Source organism: Oncorhynchus gorbuscha, linkage group LG20 (genome assembly GCF_021184085.1).
Source record: "Oncorhynchus gorbuscha isolate QuinsamMale2020 ecotype Even-year linkage group LG20, OgorEven_v1.0, whole genome shotgun sequence".
Lineage (NCBI taxonomy): Eukaryota > Metazoa > Chordata > Actinopteri > Salmoniformes > Salmonidae > Oncorhynchus > Oncorhynchus gorbuscha.
Genome location: NC_060192.1, coordinates 22,405,275 through 22,428,564, shown reverse-complemented (window position 1 = coordinate 22,428,564; position 23,290 = coordinate 22,405,275). Strand labels below are relative to the sequence as shown.

Genomic DNA, 23,290 nt, shown 5'->3' with positions numbered 1-23,290 from the left:
AACAGGACAAAAAAAGTAAGATAAAGACAATGTGACAGAGACAATAAGCATTAAATACATACATATGATAAAAATGTGGTGAATGTGTATGTGAGTATATTGGAAACAGTATTATTAAGATTGTTTGATATAAGTGCGTTGTGTGTGTGAGGACAGAAATTCACCTCATTCTGGGGGATTATCAACAACATAAAATCCAAGCTGAATCATCTCTGTCCAAAGTAGTATTACAGACCACATAGAGACATGGTCGAGGAGGGCAATCTCTATTACTAAACCAACACCAGGGTCCCAAAGATCCATATGTGACCAAAGCAGGCTAAACTAAGCTCAGTTTCATTAAAACTACCAAAATAAGTTTTGTAAAAGAATACGTCTGAAGGAAAAGAAAATCCTGGCTGTAATCCCACTTTTCTTTTCAGATGTTATGGAATTATCCGGATCAGCTTTCTATCTGTCCACACAGACTGACATTTACCACAATCTCATTGAGCCACATGTTTTACAAAGCAAGTCACACATGTAAGAGTGCAAATAACCATTCTACACTGGATATATGACTGGAGTTAGCAAATTATTTGTGTTTCATCCTGGAAAACTTCCAAGCAGTTGGACAATTTTGACAATTTGACCATTTTGGTTTAAGACCAAATGTGTTCCTTCTTAACTACGGTGCCTTCAGAAAGTATTCACACCCCACAACTTTATCCACATTTTGTTATTTTACAGCCTGAATTTATAATAGATGAAATTGAGATTTCTTGTCACTGGCCTACACACAACATAGGGAAAGAGGGATACCTAGTCAGTTAACCAACAATGTATTCAACTGAAATTTTTCTTCCACATTTAACCCAACTGAATCAGAGAGGTGTGGGGGGCTGCCTTAATCAACACCTCTTCGGCGCCCGGGGAACAGGGGGTTAACTACCTTGCTCAGGGGCAGAACGACAGATTTTGTACCTTTTTCCTTAATACAAAGTGTTACAGTGCATTCATAAAGTACTCAGACCCCTTCTTTGTACACATTTTGTTACGTTACAGCATTTTCCTAAAACACATTTTGTTACGTTACAGCATTTTCCTAAAATGTATTAAAACAATTAATACATTTTGCAAATTTATATAAAAAAAACTAATATCGTATTTACGTAAGTATTCAGACTCTTTGCTATGGGACTTGAAATTGAGCTCAGGTGCATCCTGTTTCCATCACCTTTGGTTAGAAAGGTAATCCAACTTTGGCAAAAACCAAGCTATGAGGTTGAAGGAATTGTCCGTAGAGCCCCGAGATAGGATTGTGTTGAGGTACAGATCTGGGTAAGGGTACCAAAAACGTTCTGCAGCATTGAAGGTCCAAAACAACACAGGGGCTGCCATCACTCTTAAATGAAAGAAGTTTGGAACTACCAAGACTCTTCTTATAGCTGGCCGCCCAGCCAAACTGAACAATCGGGATGGGGGCCTTGGTCAGGGAAGTGACCAAGAACCCGAGGGTCACTGACAGAGCTCCAGAGTTCCTCTGTAGAGATGGGAGAACCTTCCAGAAGGACAGCTATCTCCGCAGCGCTCTACCAAAATCAGGTCTTTATGGTAGAGTGGCCAGACAGAATCCACTCCTGCTTGGAGTTAGCCAAAAGGCACCTAAAGGACATGAGAAACAAGATTCTCTAGTCTGATGAAACCAAGATTGAACTCTTTGGCCTGAATGCCAAGCGTTACGTCTGGAAGGAACCTGGCACCATCCCTATGGTGAAGCAGGGTGGTGGCAGCATCGTGCTGTGGGGATGTTTTTCAGCGGCAGGGACTGAGAGACTAGTCAGGATCGAGTGGAAGATGAACAGAGCAAAGTACAGAGAGATCCTTGATCAAATCTGCTCAAGAGCGCTCAGGACCTCAGACTGGGGCGAAGGTTCACCTTTCAACAGCACAACAACCTTAAGCACACAGCCAAGATAACACAGGAGTGGCTTCGGGACAAGTCTCAATGTCTTTGAGTGGCCCAGCCAGAGCCCGGACATGAACCCAATCGAACATTTCTGGAGAGATGTGAAAATAGCTGTGCAGCATGCTCCCCATCCAACCTGCTTCAACAGGTTTTAGAATAAGGCTGTAATGTAACAAATGGGGAATAAGTCAAGGGGTCTGAATACTTTCTGAATGCACAGTATGTTTGGGGCAAATCCAATAAAACACATTACTGAGTATCACTCTCCATATTTTCAAGCATAGTCGTGGCTGCATCATGTTATGGGCATGGTTGTAATTGTTAAGGACTGGGGAGTTTTTCAGGACAAAAAATAAGTGGAATGGAGCAAAGCACAGTCAAAATCCTAGAGGAAAATCAGTCTTCTGTCTAACAGACACTAGGAGATGAATTCACCTTTCAGCAAGACAACCTAAACCACAAGGCCAAATATACACTGGAGTTGCTTACCAAGAAGACAGTGAATGTTCCTGAGTGGCCAAGTTAGAATTTGGACTTAAATCTGCTTGAAAATCTATGGCAATACTTAAATGGCTGTCTAGCAATGATCAACAACCAATTCAACAGATCTTGAAGAATTTTGAAAATAATAATGTGCAAATATTGTACAATCCAGGTGTACAAAGCACATAGAGACCCAGAAAGCCTCACAGCTATAATCGCTGCCATAGGTATTAACACAGGGTTGTGTATACGCATGTAAATATATATACACCTCTATACTTAATTTTCAATAAATTTGCAAACATTTCTAAAAACTTTTTCACTTTGTCATTATGTATTATTGCGTGTAGATGGATGAGAAAAAAATCAATGTAATCCATTTTGAATTTAGGCTGAAACAACACATTGTGGAATAAGTCAAGGGGTATAATTTCTGAAGGCACTGCATGTTAACAAATATATATTTTATTAACTAGATAAAAATTCTATACAAATTCTATACAAAACCCCAAAGATTCAATATCTATTGGGTTAACTTGCACTGTTGCCCACAACATTATTAGATTGAAGAATCACTCCTTAGGGGGAACGATTTATATTATTCAAGCAGGTGACATTGTCAACTTCCTTCTTATGCTGTGTTAAAGGATGTGTCAGTGACAAATAAACATAACCTGACTAGATTTAAAGCTGCCAACCTTACTTAAGAAATGTGCTTGTATTCTGATGATTGATTCTGTCATTCTGTACCAGGAGGGTGGATGTCCCCAAATCATCTGAAAGAGGGTCGCCCGCCCTCCAAGAAACAAAAGAGCTAAGCCTCAGGCCCTCAGTTAACTGGGTCTATTTGCAATATAATAATTTAATAGTTTCCTACATGAAAATCAAGCCATCAGAACAAACCAACAGACAATAAATGACTGCACTTCAAAAACTATATTCATGTCTTAACTCTTCTTCACTGTGTGTCAATATGTATGACTGTTTAAAGGTGTGCCATCTTTAATGGCTGAATTTGTATTGTGCATGTGTCTTTGTATTCTGTGTAGGGGCATGTCCTGTATGTTTGCGTGTGTTATTCAGAACCTCTACCTGCTCCCGCGGTGGTCTCTGTAGTCCATGTCAAAGCTGTGCATGGAGTCTGTGCAGGAGTCCAAGTGGTTCTGGAGCTGGGGGCCCATGGGGTACTGGTGCATGGAGGAGTTGGGCTGGGCCGTAGTATGGTAGCGCGGGGGCAAGCTGTTGCTGGTCTCACTGCGGTAGTCACTGTCCCGGTCGTCCACTGCACTGTCATGGTCATCCAGGGCTGTAGAGGGACAACAGGACAAGCTCCACAACACAGAACATCTAGAGACCTCTACATCCTCAAACTGCTAAAATGACTACAGAATCTCCATTCTATACACTGAGGTCAGGAATGATCAGGTAAGAGGGAGGTAAGGAGGGCAAGGGTCATGCACTTTTGAATGCAAGCCAACCAGAAAAAAAACTTCAGTGAGAAGGGGAAAGTGATGCAACTGAATATATAGGCCATTAAAGATAGAACCCTTAGTTGCCACATCCATTTTACATTTTTAAGTTAGTGCATTCGGAAAGTATTCTGAACCCTTGACTTTTTCCACATTTTGTTACGTTACAGCCTTATTCTAAAAAGTATTACATTGATGGGGGGGGGGGGGGGGGGGGGGGGGGGGGCATGAAATGATGCAGACATTTTTTGGTACCCTGCCCCAGATCTGTGCCTCGACACAATCCAGTCTCGGCGCTCTACGAACAACTCCTTCGACTTCATGACTTGTTTTTGCCCTGACATGCACTGTCAACTGTGGGACATTATATAGTCAGGTGTGCCTTTCCAATTCACCACAGGTGGACGCTAATCGAGTAGTAGAAACATCAAGGATGATCAATGGAAACAGAATACACTTGAGCTCAATTTTGAGTCTCATAGCAAAGAGCCGGAATATTTATGTTGTTGATAAATTTGCAAAAATTCAAAAAAAACTGTTTACGCTTTGTTATTATGGGATATTGTGTGTCGATTGCTGAAGATAATTTTCTATTTTTTCAAATTTAAAACAAGGCTGTAACAAAATGTGGAAAAAGTCAAGAGGTCTGAGTACTTTCTGAAGGCACAGTAACTTATAAATGCCACCTGAGCTTAGATTAACTGTCATACCACATCAGAACCCAAAATAAGCTTGTTATACTCAAATGTTTGTAAACAAACAAAGCATATCCTCAAAACATGGTTAAAACTATCATTTTGACATCATGGATGGTCAGTCCTTGCATATGTCAATGTAAATAAGAATTTGTTCTTAACTGACTTGGCTAGTTAAATAAAGGTTACCGTTTTCAATTTTTTTTAAACATTTTTTAGAAATACATAACACTGTCTATGAATTTGAGTGGTTACATTTCTCTAGCCCCATTCCTCAGCTTTTTACCAAAAACACAGGTGGGTGACAGCTTTGTTTCAATTAAGGATTCCTGCTTTAAATACAGACAAAAATGGACACTCCAGTCAAAAAGTGATATTCCAAAAGGACTGCGTTAAGTAACTCAATTGCAATGTTGACATAAGGGAATTCTCTCTCCTTAGTGACCCAGACTCAATTTTGGCATCAGACAGGTCCTTTGGATTGCAGTGCTGACCCTGAGCTGAGTGGCCTGCTTAAGGGGACATAGGCCTTATCGCTCCAGACGGATATGTGAGATAAATAGATGGCTCGGGACAAACTGATGTATTGTTAGTATCTCTACAAATCAGAGGGGAAAATAAGTTGTCAAGGTGACACCTGAACCCAGGCTGGCAAACCGTGCGGTTGCATCTCACAGACATCTGTTCAGGAAGTCAACTGCCACTATGCTTTATCAAGGTCACCCGCTGACTACAAAAACATAGATCTAGGCCTAACTGCTATTGTCCAGTTATGTTTCCATAGAGGTAGTAATAATAACCATATTTGTGTTTCCATGTCCTGTGGGGAAATTGATATAGATGATGAAACTCAGATGGCATGAGGTGTAGTGCGATGAGGTGGGGCTGGGGGATATTTCCCCTGGCTGTAGCGACTATTGTTGGTGCTGGAAAACATGCACAAAGCATTGAGGATTGGCCAAGGTGAAGCTTTGGGAAGGTTTAGAATTCATCAGAAAAAGACTGTGTGTTACATACTCAGTGTGTCAGTCCATCCAAAATAGTTGCCTGGTGAGGGTGTTGGCGGAGAAGTAAAGTAAGAGGTAGTGGAGAGTATGCAAAAACAGTGCCTGACTTGGGAGGGGGGAATTATGACCATAACATACACAGTGGACAAACAGAAACACCACTAGCAGACATGCATGAACGTGGCATCCCTGTGTTGACATTCTTCATAACTTTGGATAAGTAGTGACTGTTCTGGAAAATTAAGATTGGATAAAAGGCTTACTTGATGTCAACTCTGAGCTAGGAGATTTACACATAACTCAGGAATAGGACAAGGAAATAAATAACATACAAAGGCCAAACTAATGGAAGACAGGCTGATGAGAGAGCTCCATCTAGTGGGATATTATGGAGTGGAAGTCAGTCCCACTCACAGCATTGGGAGGCAGCGGGAGGCATGAGGCGTCTCTGGACCTCATCCTGCAGAGGGTACCAGAGAGAGGAAAGGAGACAACAAGAATTGTGACCTCTGACCATCATAATCCACAAAAACAAAATCATCATCATCCTCATCACCAATCTCAAACTCCTGCATTTGTCATAATATTGTCATCCCCACCATGACTTCAATGCCACTGCATGCAATAGTTCGACCTACCGTCTACGTTATCACTTCAGAGCACACAGTGATAAACACACGCTCATGTCAATACAGTACCTAACCAGAGTTTTCTGTGACATGCAAAAGCGAGGTGAGGAAAATATCAAATGACAACAGGGTTAGTCCCATCTTCCATCTCCATGTATTTTACCGTGTGCTAGTGAATGCAGAGAGCCAAGTGTAATCTGGAGATAAGGTTACAGAATATTCAACCGCATTGTACTGGGAACTTTACAATTTGTAAACAGAGGGTATTTTTGGAAAATACTACACCTCTGTAACTGCTTGAAATATAAATAGGTAGAATTTGTTACTACATTTTTGACATACATGTTCCTGGTGAAATAGCGCCTTAGCATGTAGGGTAGGCCTTACCTCATCATAGATCCTCACAGTGTTGATGCAATCCAGCTTGCCGGTCCAGTACTGCGCCTCGTCATCTGGGATGTCTGATAGAGAGGGGTGCACAGACACAGAGTGGGATGACTGGTGAGCTGCATCCTGCCCTACCCCATACCATCCTAAACCATCCACTCTCCAACATGCTACTATTATATATTCATGGTCCTTTTTAATATATAATGAGCCACTTAGGAAAGAGACATTAAAAATAGTTGGCTATGCCCTGAAACTGTACTGTTGGGGGACAGGGACCATGAATGACAGGGCACCACTGTAGTAATGTTTGTCATGACAGATGCAAATGATTGCCCAGAAGAGCACAAGACAATGACGTTAGTACTGACAGGGACAGAACTTCACAGTGACATAAGCGCAGAGCACTAGACTTTCTAGAGACTGCAAAACTGTGCAAACCTTAACTTGATGACATTACCAGCCTAACAACTGACAAAAATGTGCAGACAGGTAAATTATACATTGATGCCTCCTACCAAACCACTGGTCTGTTAGAGCAGACTCCCTCCCTGTGACCTGATGTCTCTCTGTAAAGGAACATGGGACACTGGACATTAAAGTGTTTCCCCTATATTAATTTAACATTAACCCATTTATCATTCCCCTATATTCATTTACAGCAATAAAAATTCTGGACTTTAAAGAGAGCTGAACACAAAAACGCCAGAGCTTCAAAGGCAGATGAAACCAAACCCCTGTCCTGGTGAATGAATGGGATCAGTGGTACACAGAACCCAGACAAACACACAGCCTCCCTTCCCTACCGCTACCTTCAAAGGCCTGCCCTTAAACACCTGAAAGCTGCTCTAGTCCCTCTCACAGACAAACACTTAACTTATTGATCTTAGGGGCATGTGTTTAGTCTCCTCCTGTACTCCCTGTTCATCCACGACTGTGTGGCCAAGCACAGTTTTTGATTGATTCATTTATTTTACATAAAACGTAACAATTTTTCTCCCCAATTGGTAGTTACAGTCTTGTTCCATTGCTACAACTCCCGTACTGACTTGGGAGAGGCGAAGGTCGAGAGCCGTGCGTCCTCCAAAACACAATCCTGCCAAGCCACAGTGCTTCTTAAAAAAAGGAACGCTTAGCCTGGAAGCCCATGTGTCGGAGAAAACAACACAGAATCAACAGAAACATTTAAAGAGATAACATATGATATAAAATAGATATCCTATGGGAAGCTAAGTGCCCAACAGAAACATTGTGATCAATATAACATTTTACCAAAGGGCAGCTCAAAGTGAGAGTCCAGAAGAACCTGGTGGTGTGTTGGGTTCTTGGTGCCGTAGATCTCATCAGCCTTCATCAAAACCTCAGCATCCAGGAAGGTCCAGTCCCCTGAGCCCTCCTGAGGGAAGAGAAAGGGCTAGGTCAGAGGACATAGACAGGGAGACCAGATGAAACTAACTGGGAGGTGAACCAGTGCCCAAACTACTCTGTACATGTTTTAAATACAATTTGAACTGTGTGTTGTAAATGTTGGTTTTCAACATCGGAGCTGAATGTGTGTTCTCTAAATGTTTTGGCCAGTTGTGTTGGTGGTGTGTAACGTTGTATGAGTGAATCATCTGCCCCTCACACCTCCTCTGACTGGCGGATGCTCTTGAGGGGGATCCAGGCAGTCCCCAGCATGGTGTCCCAGATAAGGCCTTTGTTCCACACCTCCACAATGAGGCCCAGGTCCAAACAGTTGATCTCACTGGAGAAACAGGAGAGAGAGGCAATAAAGGAGATCAACTCTCATTCAATACAGACACACAGTTTAATAGAGCGACAGATCAGTAGAAAGAAAGCGACACAGTGATCGTCTAACAAATGTATAATGGTTTCATTCAGTATGTGTTGAGTCACCTCCATGACATTGAAATAATTATTACAGAAACTCGGGCTAAGCGCCGTCTGGCTGTTCACTGATCCCTTGGTCTTTGATTAGGCCTATGCATCATGTCAGATGTCGTGATGCCTTCCATCCTTAATTTGCCATTGAAAAGGATGCAAATACAGCTTGCTGACAATAAAAGAGCATCTCACTTGAAAGCGACCACTGCTCATAATTTCTTCATCTCATTTGCGGCACTTCAAAAGAAAGATGAGAGAAGAGATACTTATCAAAAGTGCACTGCCCTCAGTAAAGGTGGCAGTAAGAGCGAGGCCAGGTGCAAACAAAAATATTCTAAACCACTAACACTAAAGGCGATGTACCAAATGAAGACAACGCTATTACTGTAATGAGCAGACCAATCACCTTCACATCTCTTTGGCTCTTACGTGGCCACAGTGAATGTAAACATGTACTTGTATAAACTGCTTCCAGTCATATAGTACTTTTATAAAACAAATATAAAAAGAATGAGTAGACAATTTTTTACATTTCATAAAAAATAATAAACCAAGACTCTTTTTGATCAATCACACACCGACTTCACTTTGAGCTCTCTCTATCGCTCCGCATCATGGAAACACAAATTGAAGAACCCATAGACCCACTCCACCATGAAAACAGCATTCAAAAATCCATTAATAGAGAGCTAGAGATCAGTAGAAAGACAGCGACACAGTGATTGTCTAATACATGTATAATGGTTTCATTCACTATGTATTGAGCTACCTTATCCCAGACCTGTTTTTTTGGACTCTCTCTCTACCACACCTGCTGTCTCTAACTCTGAATGATCGGCTATGAAAAGCCAACTGACATTTTCTCCTGAGGTACTGACCTGTTGCACCCTCTACAAGCACAGTTATAATTATTATCTGACCCTTCTGGTCATCTATGAACGATTGAACATCTATAATCTCCACACGGCACAGCCAGAAGAGGACTGGCCATCCCTCAGAGTCTGGTTCCTCTCTATGTTTCTTCCTAGGTTCCAGCCTTTCTAGGGAGTTTTTCCTAGCCACCATGCTTCTACATCTGCATTGCTTGCTGTTTGGGTTTTAGACTGGGTTTCTGTACAGCACTTTGTGACATTGGCTGATGTAAAAAGGGTTTTATAAATACATTTGATTGATTGATTAAATAATGTTCCATTTGAGCTCCCCATTGTTTGTGGAGTGAGATGGGAATGAACAGCCTCCTGCAGCACAGGGACACAAAGGCTTTGGAAAACGCTTGAAAATAAGCACTACACAGAACACACCTTGTATTCTACTGCATTTATTATTTTTCCCATTACTTTCTAAAAGACACTCCAAAAGCAGGGGTAGGATGGAGTAATGCCTAACTGGTTGTCTCCATGGCAACCAGATGAGTGTTTTGAGGCTTCATTCAACCATTTTTCAATGGCTGGCCATGCTTTCCACCTGGCTACCCTTACCCCGGTCCACAGCTCTGCAACCCCACAGCATCTTGCCCAAGCCTCCTCCATTTCTCCTTCACCCAAATACAGATAGCTGATGTTCTGAAAGAGATACAAAATCTGGACCCCTACAAATCAGCTGGGTTAGACAATCTGGAACCTCTCTACAATTATCCGCCGCAATTGTTGCAACCCCTATTACTAGTCTGTTCAACCTCTCTTTCGTATCGTCCGAGATCCCTAAAGATTGGAAAGCTGCCGCAGTCATGCCCCTCTTCAAAGGGACTCAAACTGTTACAGACCTATATTTATCCTACCCTGCCTTTCTAATGTCTTCGAAAGACAAGTTAAACAGATCACCGACCATTTCGAAACCAACTGTACCTTCTCCGCTATGCAATCTGGTTTCCGAGCGGGTCATGGGTGTACCTCAGCCACGCTCAAGGTCCTAAACGATATCATAACCGCCATCGATAAAAGACAATACTGCGCAGCCGTCTTCAACGTCCTGGCGAAGGCTTTCGACTGTCAATCACCGCATTCTTATCGACAGACTCAACAGCCTTGGTTTCACAAATTACTGCCTCGCCTGGTTCACCAACTACTTATCAGATAGAGTGCAGTGTGTCAAATCGGAGGGCCTGTTGTCCGGACCTCTGGCAGTCTCTATGGGGGTGCCACAGGGTTCAATTCTCGGGCCGACTCTTTTCTCTGTATACATCCATGATGTCGCTCTTGCTGCTGGTGATTCTCTGATCCATCTCTATGCAGACAACACCATTTTGTATTCTTCTGGCCCTTCTTTGGACACTGTGTTAACAACCCTCCAGACGAGCTTCAATGCCATACAATACTCCTTCAGTGGCCTCCAACTGCTCTTAAATGAAAGTAAAACTAAATGTATGCTCTACAACCAATTGCTGCCTGCACCCGCCCGCCCGTCTAGCATCACTACTCTGGACAGTTTCTGACTTAGAATATGTGGACAACTACAAATACCTAGGTGTCTGGTTAGACTGTAAACTCTCCTTCCAGACTCACATCTCCAATACAAATTTAAATATAGAAACAAAGCACAATTTCGCAACAAAGCATCCTTCACTCATGCTGCCTAGCATACCCTCGTAAAACTGACTATCCTCCCGATCCTTGACTTCGGCGATGTCATTTACAAAATAGCCTCCAACACGCTACTCAGCAAATTGGATGTAGTCTATCACAGTGCCATCCATTTTGTCACCAAAACCCCATGTACTACCCACCACTGCAACCTGTATGCTCTTACCGATCATTGCACCTGTACACAGCCCATTCGTACATAGCCCACCCAACTACCTCATCCCCATGTTGTCACTTATTTTTTTGCTCCTTTGCACCCCAGTATCCCTACTTGCACATTCATCTTCTGCACATCTATCACTCCAGTGTTTAATTGCTAAATTGTAATTATTTCGCCACCATGGCCTTACCTCCCTAATCTTACTACATTTGCACAGACTGTATATAGATTTTTCAATTGTGTTTTTTGACTGTACGGTTGTTTATACCATGTATAACTCTGTTGTTGTTTGTGTCGCACTGCTTTGCTTTATCTTGGCCAGGTCGCTGTTGTAAATGAGAACTTGTTCTCAACTGGCCTACCTGGTTAAATAAAGGTGAAATATATATATATTTTTTTCATTCAAGCACAGAAACATTAAGGCTCTCCTGTATGTCACTTCCTGGAGCACCCTGTTGCGGAAACAACACAATCAAAGACAACATCCATCAGTCAGTGTAAACATAAGCCATCAGTTCAATGAGACAATCTCATGAAGGCTCTTAAACATTACATAGGCTAAGCTCTAGCAGTGAACACAAAATACTCCCCGCGTTGTATTTGTATCCCTAAAGAACAATATCCCGTCTCTAATGACTGAGCAGCATAGCACAGGAGCTATGGAAACAGCTCTAGAAATAAGGTGAGCTGGGGTGTACGGTGTATATATTGATCCATAGCTTTCGCTTCATTCCCGTTTTCTGTCAGCCCTGGTGGCCTGAGCCGGTCTCTTGGTGGGGATGGCCATTATCTCACAAGGAAATTGTAGTCTGGACTGCTCTAGTCTCCAAGGCCCTCTGGCTAGCATAGAAACAGAAGCCTGGCCTTACAAACCAAAATACCATTTGGCAATCTGCTATCTCATTAAGAGGAGAAAGGTGCATCCATCCACTTAAGTACTCTGTGAGTCAATTACATAGTATGCAATCAAAATCAATTATGTGAATCTGTTACATAAAAGGTTGACCCACAGAACCAACAGGCTACAGCTTTCTGGCAAGGAAACAAGTCATTGGAGAAGAAAGAAATCCAGCAGAGCCAGTTTCAAGTTAACAGTAAACTCCAGACTCGCTGACAAGTGCTAATGCATTGTGTTTCATGAACAGTACTACAAAACCAAGCATTTATACTCAGAAACATCCTTGAAACAGATGTGGAAAAATATCATAAATATTGCATACACAGATGCGCGCACACACAGGAGTAAGCCTAGAGCTAAAAACTGCCCAGCCTACATACGGAACACTGAAAAGAGGAAATTAGATGAGTAACCATGAGGAAGTGAATAGTTGTGAGAAAAGGTAAGCTAACTTTCCCGAAACAACAACCCACCTGGCAGGCAACAACGGGGACAAAACATTCCTGGAAATCCCCGACTGTGTCCTGCTCGGACATATTACTATCTGAAAATCATAAACCTGAACTGTAGCTACATAGCATTAGCACCAGAGGAAGACTAGCTGCCCTGCTCTCACCTGTCTGAGTGGAAGAGTACTCAGGTTGTTGCGTCTGCTGCATAATTCCAAAAGACAGTCAGCCTTAATCAAATAAAGGTGTTAGTGGCTGAGCATGGAGGATATACTGTACTGTTACAATAAGTCTGTTGAGCTCAGAGCCATAGACCCTCCCTTCATCGTTCCTCTCTGATCATCATTTAAACAAAACAAACCTGATGTTACCTGATTCTATGTTGACACTGTATGAAAATGTGACACTTGACACTTACAGAGCCTCCAGACAGACTACTGGTATTCTATCCGCCACACACAGCAAGTATGTTGTGGCTTATACGACATACACTACATGACCAAAAGTATGTGGACACCTGCTTGTTGAACATCTCATTCCAAAATTATGGGCATTAATATGGAGTTGGTCCCCACTTTGCTGCTATAACAGCAGGGAAGGCTCTCCACTAGATGTTGGAACATTGCTGAGGGGACTTGCTTCAATTCAGCCGCAAGAGCATTATTGAGGTCGGGTACTGATGTTGGCCGATTAGGCCTGGTTCGCAGTTAGCGTTCCAATTCATCCCAAAGGTGTTTGATGGGATTGAGGTCAGGGCTCTGTACGGCCCAGTCAAGTTCTTCCACACCGATCTCGAAAAAAACATTTGTGTGGACTTTGCCTTATGCACGAGGGCTTTGTCATGCTGAAACAGGAAAGGGCCTTCCCCAAACTGTCGCCGCAAAGCTTGAAGCACAGAATTGTCTAGAATGTCATTGTAACGCTGTAGCGTTAAGATTTCCATTCACTGGAACTAAGGGGCCGAGCCCGAAACATGAAAAACAGCCCCAGACCATTATTCCTCCTCTACTAAACTTTAAAGTTGGCACTATGCATTGGGGCTGGAAGAATTCTTCCGGAATCCGCCAAACCCAGATTTATCCATCGGACTGCCAGATGGTTAAGCATGATTCATCACTCCAGAGTACACATTTCCACTGCTCCATAGTCCTATGGTGGCGAGCTTTACACCACTCCAGCCGACGCTTTGTGCATGGTAATTATAGGCTTGTGTGCGGCTGCTCGGCCATGGAAACCCATTTCAGGAAGCTCCCGTTGAACAGTTCTTGTGCTGATGTTGCTTCCAGCGGCAGTTTGGAACTCGGTAGTGAGTGTTGCAACCGAGGACAGACGACGTTTACACATTATACACTTCAGCACTCAGCAATCCTGTTCTGTGAGCTTGTGGGGCCTATCACTTCGTATTAAAACTGTGTGTGACTGTCCTGTGTATCAGTGTACCGTTACTTGTCGTGTTTTGTGGATGTCAGGAAGAGAAGCTACTGCAAAATTATTTGGGGATCCAAATAAACAAAGACTGAGTGCATAGGACAGGAATAGAGAGGTCTAAGAAGTGTGTGGTTATTGGTCACTTACAACATGAAGTCCTGCTCCCAGCATGGCTGGTCCCCTCGCACGGTAATGGAGGTGCTCTTGACATTCTGCACCTTCAGCGTCACATAGCTATTGAACTTACCTGCAACACGGAAAGGAGGGGAAAAGAGGTGAAAAGCATGCATATAATGAAATGAAGTAATGGTGGGAAGAGGTACTGATATTTAATATTCGTACTAACAGTACTTACTTATGCTCACCACATTACAAAGATAGATTGTCATGTTGAAAGGGAAAAAAAAGAGTAGATTACTGTGTACACGTAGGAGACCAAGTCTCCATACTACTTTGTCTTTATAGGACATGAGCAGTAATCTGCATGACGTCAAATTATTTGCCAGATGGAGAGCTTCTGTGTACAGGTAAGAAAGACAATTGTGGTGGCAGACGTAGCAATGATGGCCAATCTAGCATTACTGTTACTATCCCAACTGCTTCAATTTGACTTTGTGTGACTGAAGGACAGTCGGCGACGTAGGTGAGAGTGAAAGCAGATAAGTCAGTTTCCCCATCCCTTCCCCCCACCGCCCTGCACCCAGACCAATTCACTGACCCTGGTAATCTCACTACAGAGGAGTGCCACACAGCCAGGCAGGCAGCAGATATAGCCTAGCCATCCATCCTCTCTCCTGGCTGATGTGATTCACTCACTGCAGAGCAGCCACCTTAATATAGCTCTGGGCATGATTACCATTTCACCTCTGACACTGAGACATAGGCCAGTACAGTAGGACTACGTGATGCAGAGACATTCGAGACCAGCTTCCACAGCAGAAAAGGTCTCTGTCATCTCTCATACCATCAATTTAAAGACCAAGGTTAAAAGACCTTGTTTGATTTATAAACATATTTTAAAAAGTCATCACTGTGAGGCAGGTAGTGGCAAATAATTTCATATTTATTGTAGGGGCAGATGTGGTGGCACCACAGGTCACAAAGAAGTGGGGCCAACTTCTTTGTCATGATCATGACCAGTTAAAACTGCTCTCTTGTTGTCCCATTAAGTCTTCTTTTTTTGCCTTTCCAGTAGCCCAACAATGCTACACTGTGGTGTTGCAAAATCTATTATTTTTTTTCTGCTACAATGAAAGCGTACATTTTGGTCAGGAGAGCGCAAGTCATTTTATCCTATTGCTCTCATAGCAGAAGTCCATCTAGCACGCTGGGGGTGATGAAACAACAGAACTCCATTCATTTTCAATAAGGGGAAGCGAAGTGGGCGGGGGAACGTTGGTTGATGCGAGCATGGGTGAGGGAACATGAACAGGTTGGGACCAAAGTTGGGGAAAGCTGAACTTTTTTTTGCGTGCGCTGTGGTGCTATTGACCAATCGAAGCTCACTCTAGTTTTAAGCCCCTACAGGATTGGCTGTAGATACCTAGCACTACCTATCTTGTTAGAACCGACATGAGGGTGAAGCTTGCGTGGCTATCCATATAGTGGATCATTGGCTGTCAGGCCTGCTGTCAAGCACGAGTTGCACGTCGAAAAAACTTGAAAACAGAACTAGGATGCCCAGGTTTCTGATTATTCTGGCATGAGACCAAGTCCATGTTATGGCAAGAACAACTCAAATAAGCAAAGAGAAACGACAGTCCATCAATATTTTAAGACATGAAGATCAGTCAATCCGGAACATTTCAAGAACATTGAAAGTTTCCTCAATTGCATTCGCAAAAACCATCAAGTGCTGCGATGAAACTGTCTCTCATGAGGACCGCCACAGGAAAGGAAGACCCAAAGTTACCTCTGCTGCAGAGGATAAGTTCATTGGAATTATCAGCCTCAGAAATTGCAGCCAAAATTTGCTGTCAAATTGCTGCAACAACAAAAAACACAACTAAAGGACACCAATAAGCAGACACTTGCTTATGCCAAGAAACACGATCAATGGACATTAGACCAGTGGAAATGAGTCCATACTTAAGATTTTTGGTTCACACCGCCGTATCTTTGTGAGACGCAGAGTAGATGAACGGAAGATCTCCACATGTGTGGTTCCCAACGTGAAGCATGGAGTAGGTATGATGGTGCCTTGCTTGTGACAGTGTCAGTGATTTATTTTGAATTCAAGGCACACTTAACCAGCATGGCTACCACAGCATTCTGCAGCGATACGCCATCCCAGCTGGTTTGTACTTAGTGGGACTATCATTTGTTTTTCAACAGGGCAATGACCCAACACACCTCCAGGCTGTGTAAGGACTATTTGACTAAGGAGAGTGATGGAGTGCTGCATCAGATGACCTGGCCTCCATAATCACCCAACCTCATCCCAATTGAGATGATTTGGGATAAATTGGGATGCAGAGTGAAGGAAAATCAGCCAACAATTGCTTAGCATATGTGGGAACTCCTTCAAGACTTTTGGAAAAGCATTCCAAGTGAAGCTGGTTGAGAGAATGCCAAGAGTGTGCAAAGCTGTCATCAAGGCAAAGGGTGGCTACTTTGAAGAGTTTTGATTTTTTAAAACATATTTTTGGTTACTACATTATTCTGTGTGTGTTATTTCATAGTTGATGTCTTCACTATTCTACAATGTGGAAAAACAAAGAAATACCTTGAATGAGTAGGTGTCCAAACTTTTGACTGGTACTGTATATTATTTAGTATATGTAAAGTCAAGATTAAATCAATAAATAGTCTGATGGGTGACAATATTAGCCTATCATTTGTGAATGATATATTATCACATGTGAATTATGACCCGCATAAGAAACAATGCCTTTTTTTGTGACTTTTTCTAATCAGAGTTGCACACCTCATGTAGCCTAGCCCATAGGCATATGTGTTTTAATAAGGTTTGTATCACAACTGAAGTGGCCAAATAACTAGTTAAAATTAAGCACATTAATCCACTTTACAAGGGGTGTAGAGCCTAACTGGCATACATTAGCAGCGTGAGTTTTCAGTTTTAGAAAGATCATTTTCACCATAAAAAAGCACCTTTATAATAAAAGCATTACTTGCATAATTGCATTTGCGGTCACTTTTGATAATGGTGTTTTCCGTTAAAGGAACATTTGCGCTTATAGCCTACTACCACGTGTGCATTGCTGCACTTATAATGTGAAGAAATAGCCTAAGAGTTGAACATTTTAAGCTAAACGTTCTGATCTCTTGCGTCAGCCACATTGCATAAAAAATATTTTTTGATGGTAGTCGTTGTATTAACTTGGGATCAATCACATCCCACAACTGTCCCAGACTATGTTTGGAATATTTATTTCTTGCAAGGAATAGGTCGACTGTTGTACTATGAGGGATAGGTTGACATAGGTTAGTGCTTTTGATGTTCGTTAGGCCTACTCATCTTGTTGGCTGACGAAAAGTAAAATGTGGACAGTTCTTTAATATGCACACAGTGGCATCCCCGATGTGTGTCTTCACTTGTAGTCGGTTAGAAAGACCCTATCACCTGACTGAGAGCCATGTGAGTGAGAGGTGGTTCGAATTGCGCAGCACACTCAGGAAGAAGGGCACAATGCTGCACTCCAGGCCGCAAAAGGTCTGGATTTTTTTAGGGTGCATTACAGCCACAATGAGGATGCTGCCATGATATTTGAGGCAGTATCAAGTGCTTGTCAAATTGTGAATAAGTGACTGATTTAGTGTGTACACCAATAAGCAGACACTTGCTTATGCCAAGAAACATGAGCAATGGATATTAGACCAGTGGAAATTAGTCCATATTTGAGATTTTTGGTTCCAACCGCCGAAAAACAAAGCAGAGCTCATGCCTTTCAAGTAACTTTTTTCAAATCATCGTTAGTCTCATCATTCTGCTTTACAATGTATTAAAAATCAAAACATAAAGTTACTGAACTAAAGTTGCATTAATAACTATAAATTAAGCATATAGGAGTACATATTTCTTTGTTAACCGGTCAACACTGAATCGCCGCATGTGAGCATTCCCTCAAATAATTTGGAGAAAATATTTTTTTTTAATTCAGCTTTGTTCAATTGTATTCTTCATACAAAAAAGGTGTTTAAAAAGAATAATGCCACAGAATTATGAGCAAATCTTGTCTGCTAAATTAACTAGTGTAGCCCACAGCCATAGCCACGTCAGGACAACTCAGAGGATGCTATTCTTTTCCTCTGAAATAGACTACATTTTCTTCATATCATGCTTCTTTAGACCGGTCTAAATAATGGATTTATTGTGAAGGTGTAGGCTATATTACATGGATTTATTAGACTTTTTAAATGGCTTGTAGATTATGTGTTGAAGCCAGAAGATACTAAATGTGTTTATATTAATTTAACGGTCATTTACCGAGAGACTGACAATTATTTGCTTGACAATCACCGGCTGACAGAATTTTGTGACCGCCACAGGCCCAGTGCAACCCAATAATAGGAATGTTAATGTTTTGACTTACAGGGGAATTCTGTTATAGACAGAGACAACTGCGATGAGACAATAGGGCTAACAGGGTGGAGCAGGGGCTGCATCATGTAGGCCTATATAGGCTACATCTGTAATTCAAAAGTTACAGGTGCACATTAACACAGTCCAGTCTATGTCATCGCTATTTGTTGATGTGATTAATTCCAGTCAAATCATTTTGTATTAAAAAAGGCCTAGTTAGCCTAACAACCAAAGTTAAAATATAAACCAAATTTGATCACATTCACATTCTATTAACACAAATAAATGGGCTTTGGCTATAAATATATAACGTTACCGCTTCGTTTCCCCTGACCAAATTGGACAGATCTCTAATGTTTAGGTGTAGGCTGCTACAACATTTCTGTAAGGATTTTTTGCTTGTTATTTTCCTGTTAACCAGCAGCATACCACCCTGCATACCACTGCTGGCTTGTTTCTGAAGCTAAGCAGGGTTGGTCCTGGTCAGTTCCTGGATGGGAGACCAGATGCTGCTGGAAGTGGTGTTGGAGGGCCAGTAGGAGGCACTCTTTCCTCTGATCTAAAAAATATCCCAATGCCCCAGGGCAGTGATTGGGGATGTTAAACAGGTGACCTGACTCTCTGAGGTCATTAAAGATCCCTTGACTATTATCGTAAGAGTAGGGGTGTTAACCCTGGTGTCCTGGCTAAATTCTCAATCTGGACTCCAAACCATCACAGTCACCTAATAATCCCCAGTTTACAATTGGCTCATTAATCCCCCTCTTCTCCCCTGTAACTATTCCCCAGGTTGTTGCTACAAATGAGAATGTGTTCTCTGTTAACTTACCTGATAAATAGTTGGCTAAAATAATACCGGAGGAAAGCGTGCTCTTTTTTCTATATATGTGCGCCATGCGCAACCTGAGATTTCCGTGGATCTGAATAGTCAACACACACACCTTTAAGTAGGACTATCTACCTGGGAAAAGATACATGGTCACTTGACTTCCCAATGCCTCTCCACAGTGGCAAAAAAACATTTATTTTGCCATGGACACAAAGCTTCAGTTCAGCGTAAAAAAAAAAAAAGTTCAGCTTTCCCCAAAAAACAATACCCGATATTTTCAATTTTCTTTTAAGCATTCTAGTACAGTTAAATAGTTAACACACACACGTTGCGGTCTAAGGCACTGTATCTCAGTGTAAGAGGTGTCACTACAGTCGCTGGTTTGAACCCAGGCTGTATCACATCCGGACGTGATTGGGAGTCCCATAGTGCGACAAAGTCATTGTAAATAAGAATGTGTTCTTACCTGACTTGCCTAGTTAAATACACACACACACACACACACACACACACACACACACACACACACACACCACACACACACACACACACACCAAAAAGTTATTTTGTTGGCATTTACATACAGTGGGGCAAAAAAGTATTTAGTCAGCCACCAATTGTGCAAGTTTTCACACTTAAAAATATGAGAGAGGCCTGTAATTTTCACCATAGGTACACTTCAACTATGAAAGACAAAATGAGAAAAAAATCCAGAAAATCACATGATATGATTTTTAATGAATTTATTTGCAAATTATGGTGGAAAATAAGTATTTGGTCAATAACAAAAGTTTTCCACCATAAGTTGCAAATAAATTCATAAAAAATCCTACAATGTGATTTTCTGGATTTTTTTCTTCTCATTTTGTCTGTCATAGTTGAAGTGTACCTATGATGAAAATTACAGGCCTCTCATCTTTTTAAGTGGGAGAACTTGAAAAATTGGTGGCTGACTAAATACTTTTTTGCCCCACTGTATACTTTGTGTGTCACGCCCTGGTCTTAGTATTTTGTCTTTTCTTTATTATTTTGGTCAGGCCAGGGTGTGACATGGGTTATTTATGTGGTGTGTTTTGTCTTGGGGTTTTTTGTAGGTCATGGGATTGTGGTTAGTGGGGTTGTCTAGAATAGTCTATGGCTGCCTGGAGTTGTTCTCAATCAGAGGCAGGTGTTTATCGTTGTCTCTGATTGGGAACCATATTTAGGCAGCCATATTCTTTGAGTGTTTCGTGGGTGATTGTTCCTGTCTCTGTGTTAGTTTGCACCAGAATAGGCTGTTTAGGTTGTTACGTGTATTGTTCGTGTTTATCTTTTATTAAACATGTATTGAAATAACGACGCTGCATTTTGGTCCACCTCTCCTTCACCGGAAGATAACCCTAACATCGTGGCTGTTTATTTACCACCACAGACAGATGCTGGCACGAAGACTGCACTCAGTCAGCTGTATAAGGAAATAAGCAAACAGGAAACCACTCATCCAGAGGCGCCGCTCTTAGTGGCCGGAGATTTTAATGCAGGGACACTTAAATCAGTTCTACCAAATTTCCATCAACATGTTAAATGTGCAACCAGAGGGAAAAAAAATTCTAGATCACCTGTACTCCACACACAGAGATGCGTACAAAGCGCTCCCTCGCCCTCCATTTGGTAAATCCGACCACAACTATATCCTCCTGATTCCTGTTTACAAGCAAAAATTAAAGCAGGAAAGACCAGTGACTCGGTCTACAAAAAAGTGGTCAGATGAAGCATGTGCTAAACTACAGGACTGTTTTGCTATCACAGACTGGAACATGTTCTGGGATTCTTCCGATGGCATTGAGGAGTACACCACATCAGTCACTGGCTTTATCAATAAGGGCATCGAGGATGTCGTCCCCACAGTGACTGTACGTACATACCCCAACCAGAAGCCATGGATTACAGGCAACATTCGCACTGAGCTAAAGGGTAGAGCTGCTGCTTTCAAAGTGCGGGACTCTAACCCGGAAGCTTACAAGAAATCCTGCTATGCCCTGCGATGAACCATCAAACAGGAAAAGCATCTATATACGGCTAAGATTGAATCATACTACACAGGCTCCGACGCTCGTCTTATCTGGCAGGGCTTGCAAACTATTACAGATTACAAAGTAGTCTACAAATCACTTCTATGCTCGCTTCGAGGCAAGCAACACTGAGGCAGGCATGAGAGCATCAGCTGTTCCGGACGACTGTGTGATCACGCTCTCCGTAGCCAACGTAACTAAGACCTTAAACAGGTCAACATACACAAGGCTGCGGGACCAAACAGATTACCAGGACGTGCGCTCCGAGCCTGTGCTGACCAACTGGCAGGTGTCTTCACTGACATTTTCAACATGTCCCTGTAATACCGACATGTTTCAAGCAGACCACCATAGTCCCTGTGCAACCTGCCTAAATGACTACAGACCCATAGCACTCACGTCCGTAGCCATGAAGTGCTTTGAAAGGCTGGTAATGTGACACATCAACACCATTATCCCAGAAACCCTAGACCCACTCCAATTTGCATACCGCCCAAACAGATCTCTATTGCACTCCACACCTCCCTTTCCCACCTGGACAAAAGGAACACTTATGGGAGAATGCTATTCATTGACTACAGCTCAGCGTTAAACACCATAGTACCCTCAAAGCTCATCACTAAGCTAAGGATCCTTGGACTAAACACCTCCCTCTGCAACTGGATCCTGGACATCCTGACGGGCCGCCCCCAGGTGGTGAGGGTAGGTAGCAACACATCTGCCCCGCAGGGGTGCGTGCTCAGTCCCCTCCTGTACTCCCTGTTCACCCACGATTGCATGGCAAGACTCCAACACCATCATTAAGTTTGCTGACGACAACAGTGGTAGGCCTGATCACCGGCAACAACGAGACAGCCTACAGGGAGGAGGTCAGAGACCTGGCCGGGTGGTGCCAGAATAACAACCTGTTCCTCAACGTAAAGACTAAGTAGATGATTGTGGACTACAAGAAAAGGTGCACCGAGCACGCCCCCATTCTCATCAATGGGGCTGTAGTGGAGCAGGTTGAGAGCTTCAAGTTCCTTGGAGTCCACATCACCAACAAACTAGAATGGTCCAACCACACCAAGACATTCGTGAAAAGGGCACGACAAAGCCTATTCCCCCCCAGGAAACTAAAAAGATTTGGCATAGGTCCTGAGATCCTCAAAAAGGTTCTACAGCTGCAACAGAGAGCATTCTGACTAGTTGCATCACTGCCTGGTATGGCAATTGCTCGGCCTTCGACTGCAAGGCACTAGAGGGTAGTGCGCACGGCCCAGTAAATCACTGGGTCTAAGCTGCCTGCCATCCAGGACCTCTACAGCAGGCGATATCAGAGGAACCCTAAAAATGATCAAAGACCCCAGCCACCCCAGTCATAGACTATTCTCTCTACTACCGCATGGCAAGCGGTACTGGAGTGCCAGGTCTAGGACAAAAAGGCATCAACAGTTTTTACCCCCAAGCCATAAGACTCCTGAACAGGTAATGAAATGGCTACCCAGACTATTTGCTTTCTGTGCCACCCCGCTACTGCTACTCTCTGTTTACCATATATGCATAGTCACTTTAACTATACATTCATGTACATACTACCTCAATTGGCCCGACCAATCAGTGCTCCCGCACATTGGCTAATCTGGCTATCTGCATTGTGTCCCGCCCCCCACCAACCCCTCTTTCACGCTACTGCTACTCTCTGTTCATCATATATGCATAGTCACTCTAACCATATCTACATGTACATACTACCTCAAATCAGCTTGACTAACTGGTGTCTGTATGTAGCCTCGCTACTTTTATAGCCTCGCTACTGTTTCTCACTGTCTTTTTACTGTTGTTTTATTTCTTTATGTACCTATTGTT

At 42.6% G+C, this 23,290-nt stretch overlaps 1 protein-coding gene across 2 annotated transcripts in view; it reads right to left on the bottom strand.

Moving 5' to 3' along the window:
* The window catches only part of LOC124006805 (protein unc-13 homolog B-like), a 108,921-nt gene that overhangs the window by 60,212 nt on the left and 25,419 nt on the right, over positions 1–23,290 (bottom strand). For both annotated transcript variants that reach the window (XM_046316967.1, XM_046316968.1), the window contains exons 3-8: positions 14,167–14,266; positions 8,248–8,365; positions 7,891–8,014; positions 6,619–6,692; positions 6,017–6,062; positions 3,524–3,737 (exon numbers count right to left, since the gene is read on the bottom strand). In XM_046316967.1, the coding sequence (XP_046172923.1) occupies positions 3,524–3,737; positions 6,017–6,062; positions 6,619–6,692; positions 7,891–8,014; positions 8,248–8,365; positions 14,167–14,266 (676 nt within the window). The remainder of the gene's footprint in view (positions 1–3,523; positions 3,738–6,016; positions 6,063–6,618; positions 6,693–7,890; positions 8,015–8,247; positions 8,366–14,166; positions 14,267–23,290) is intronic.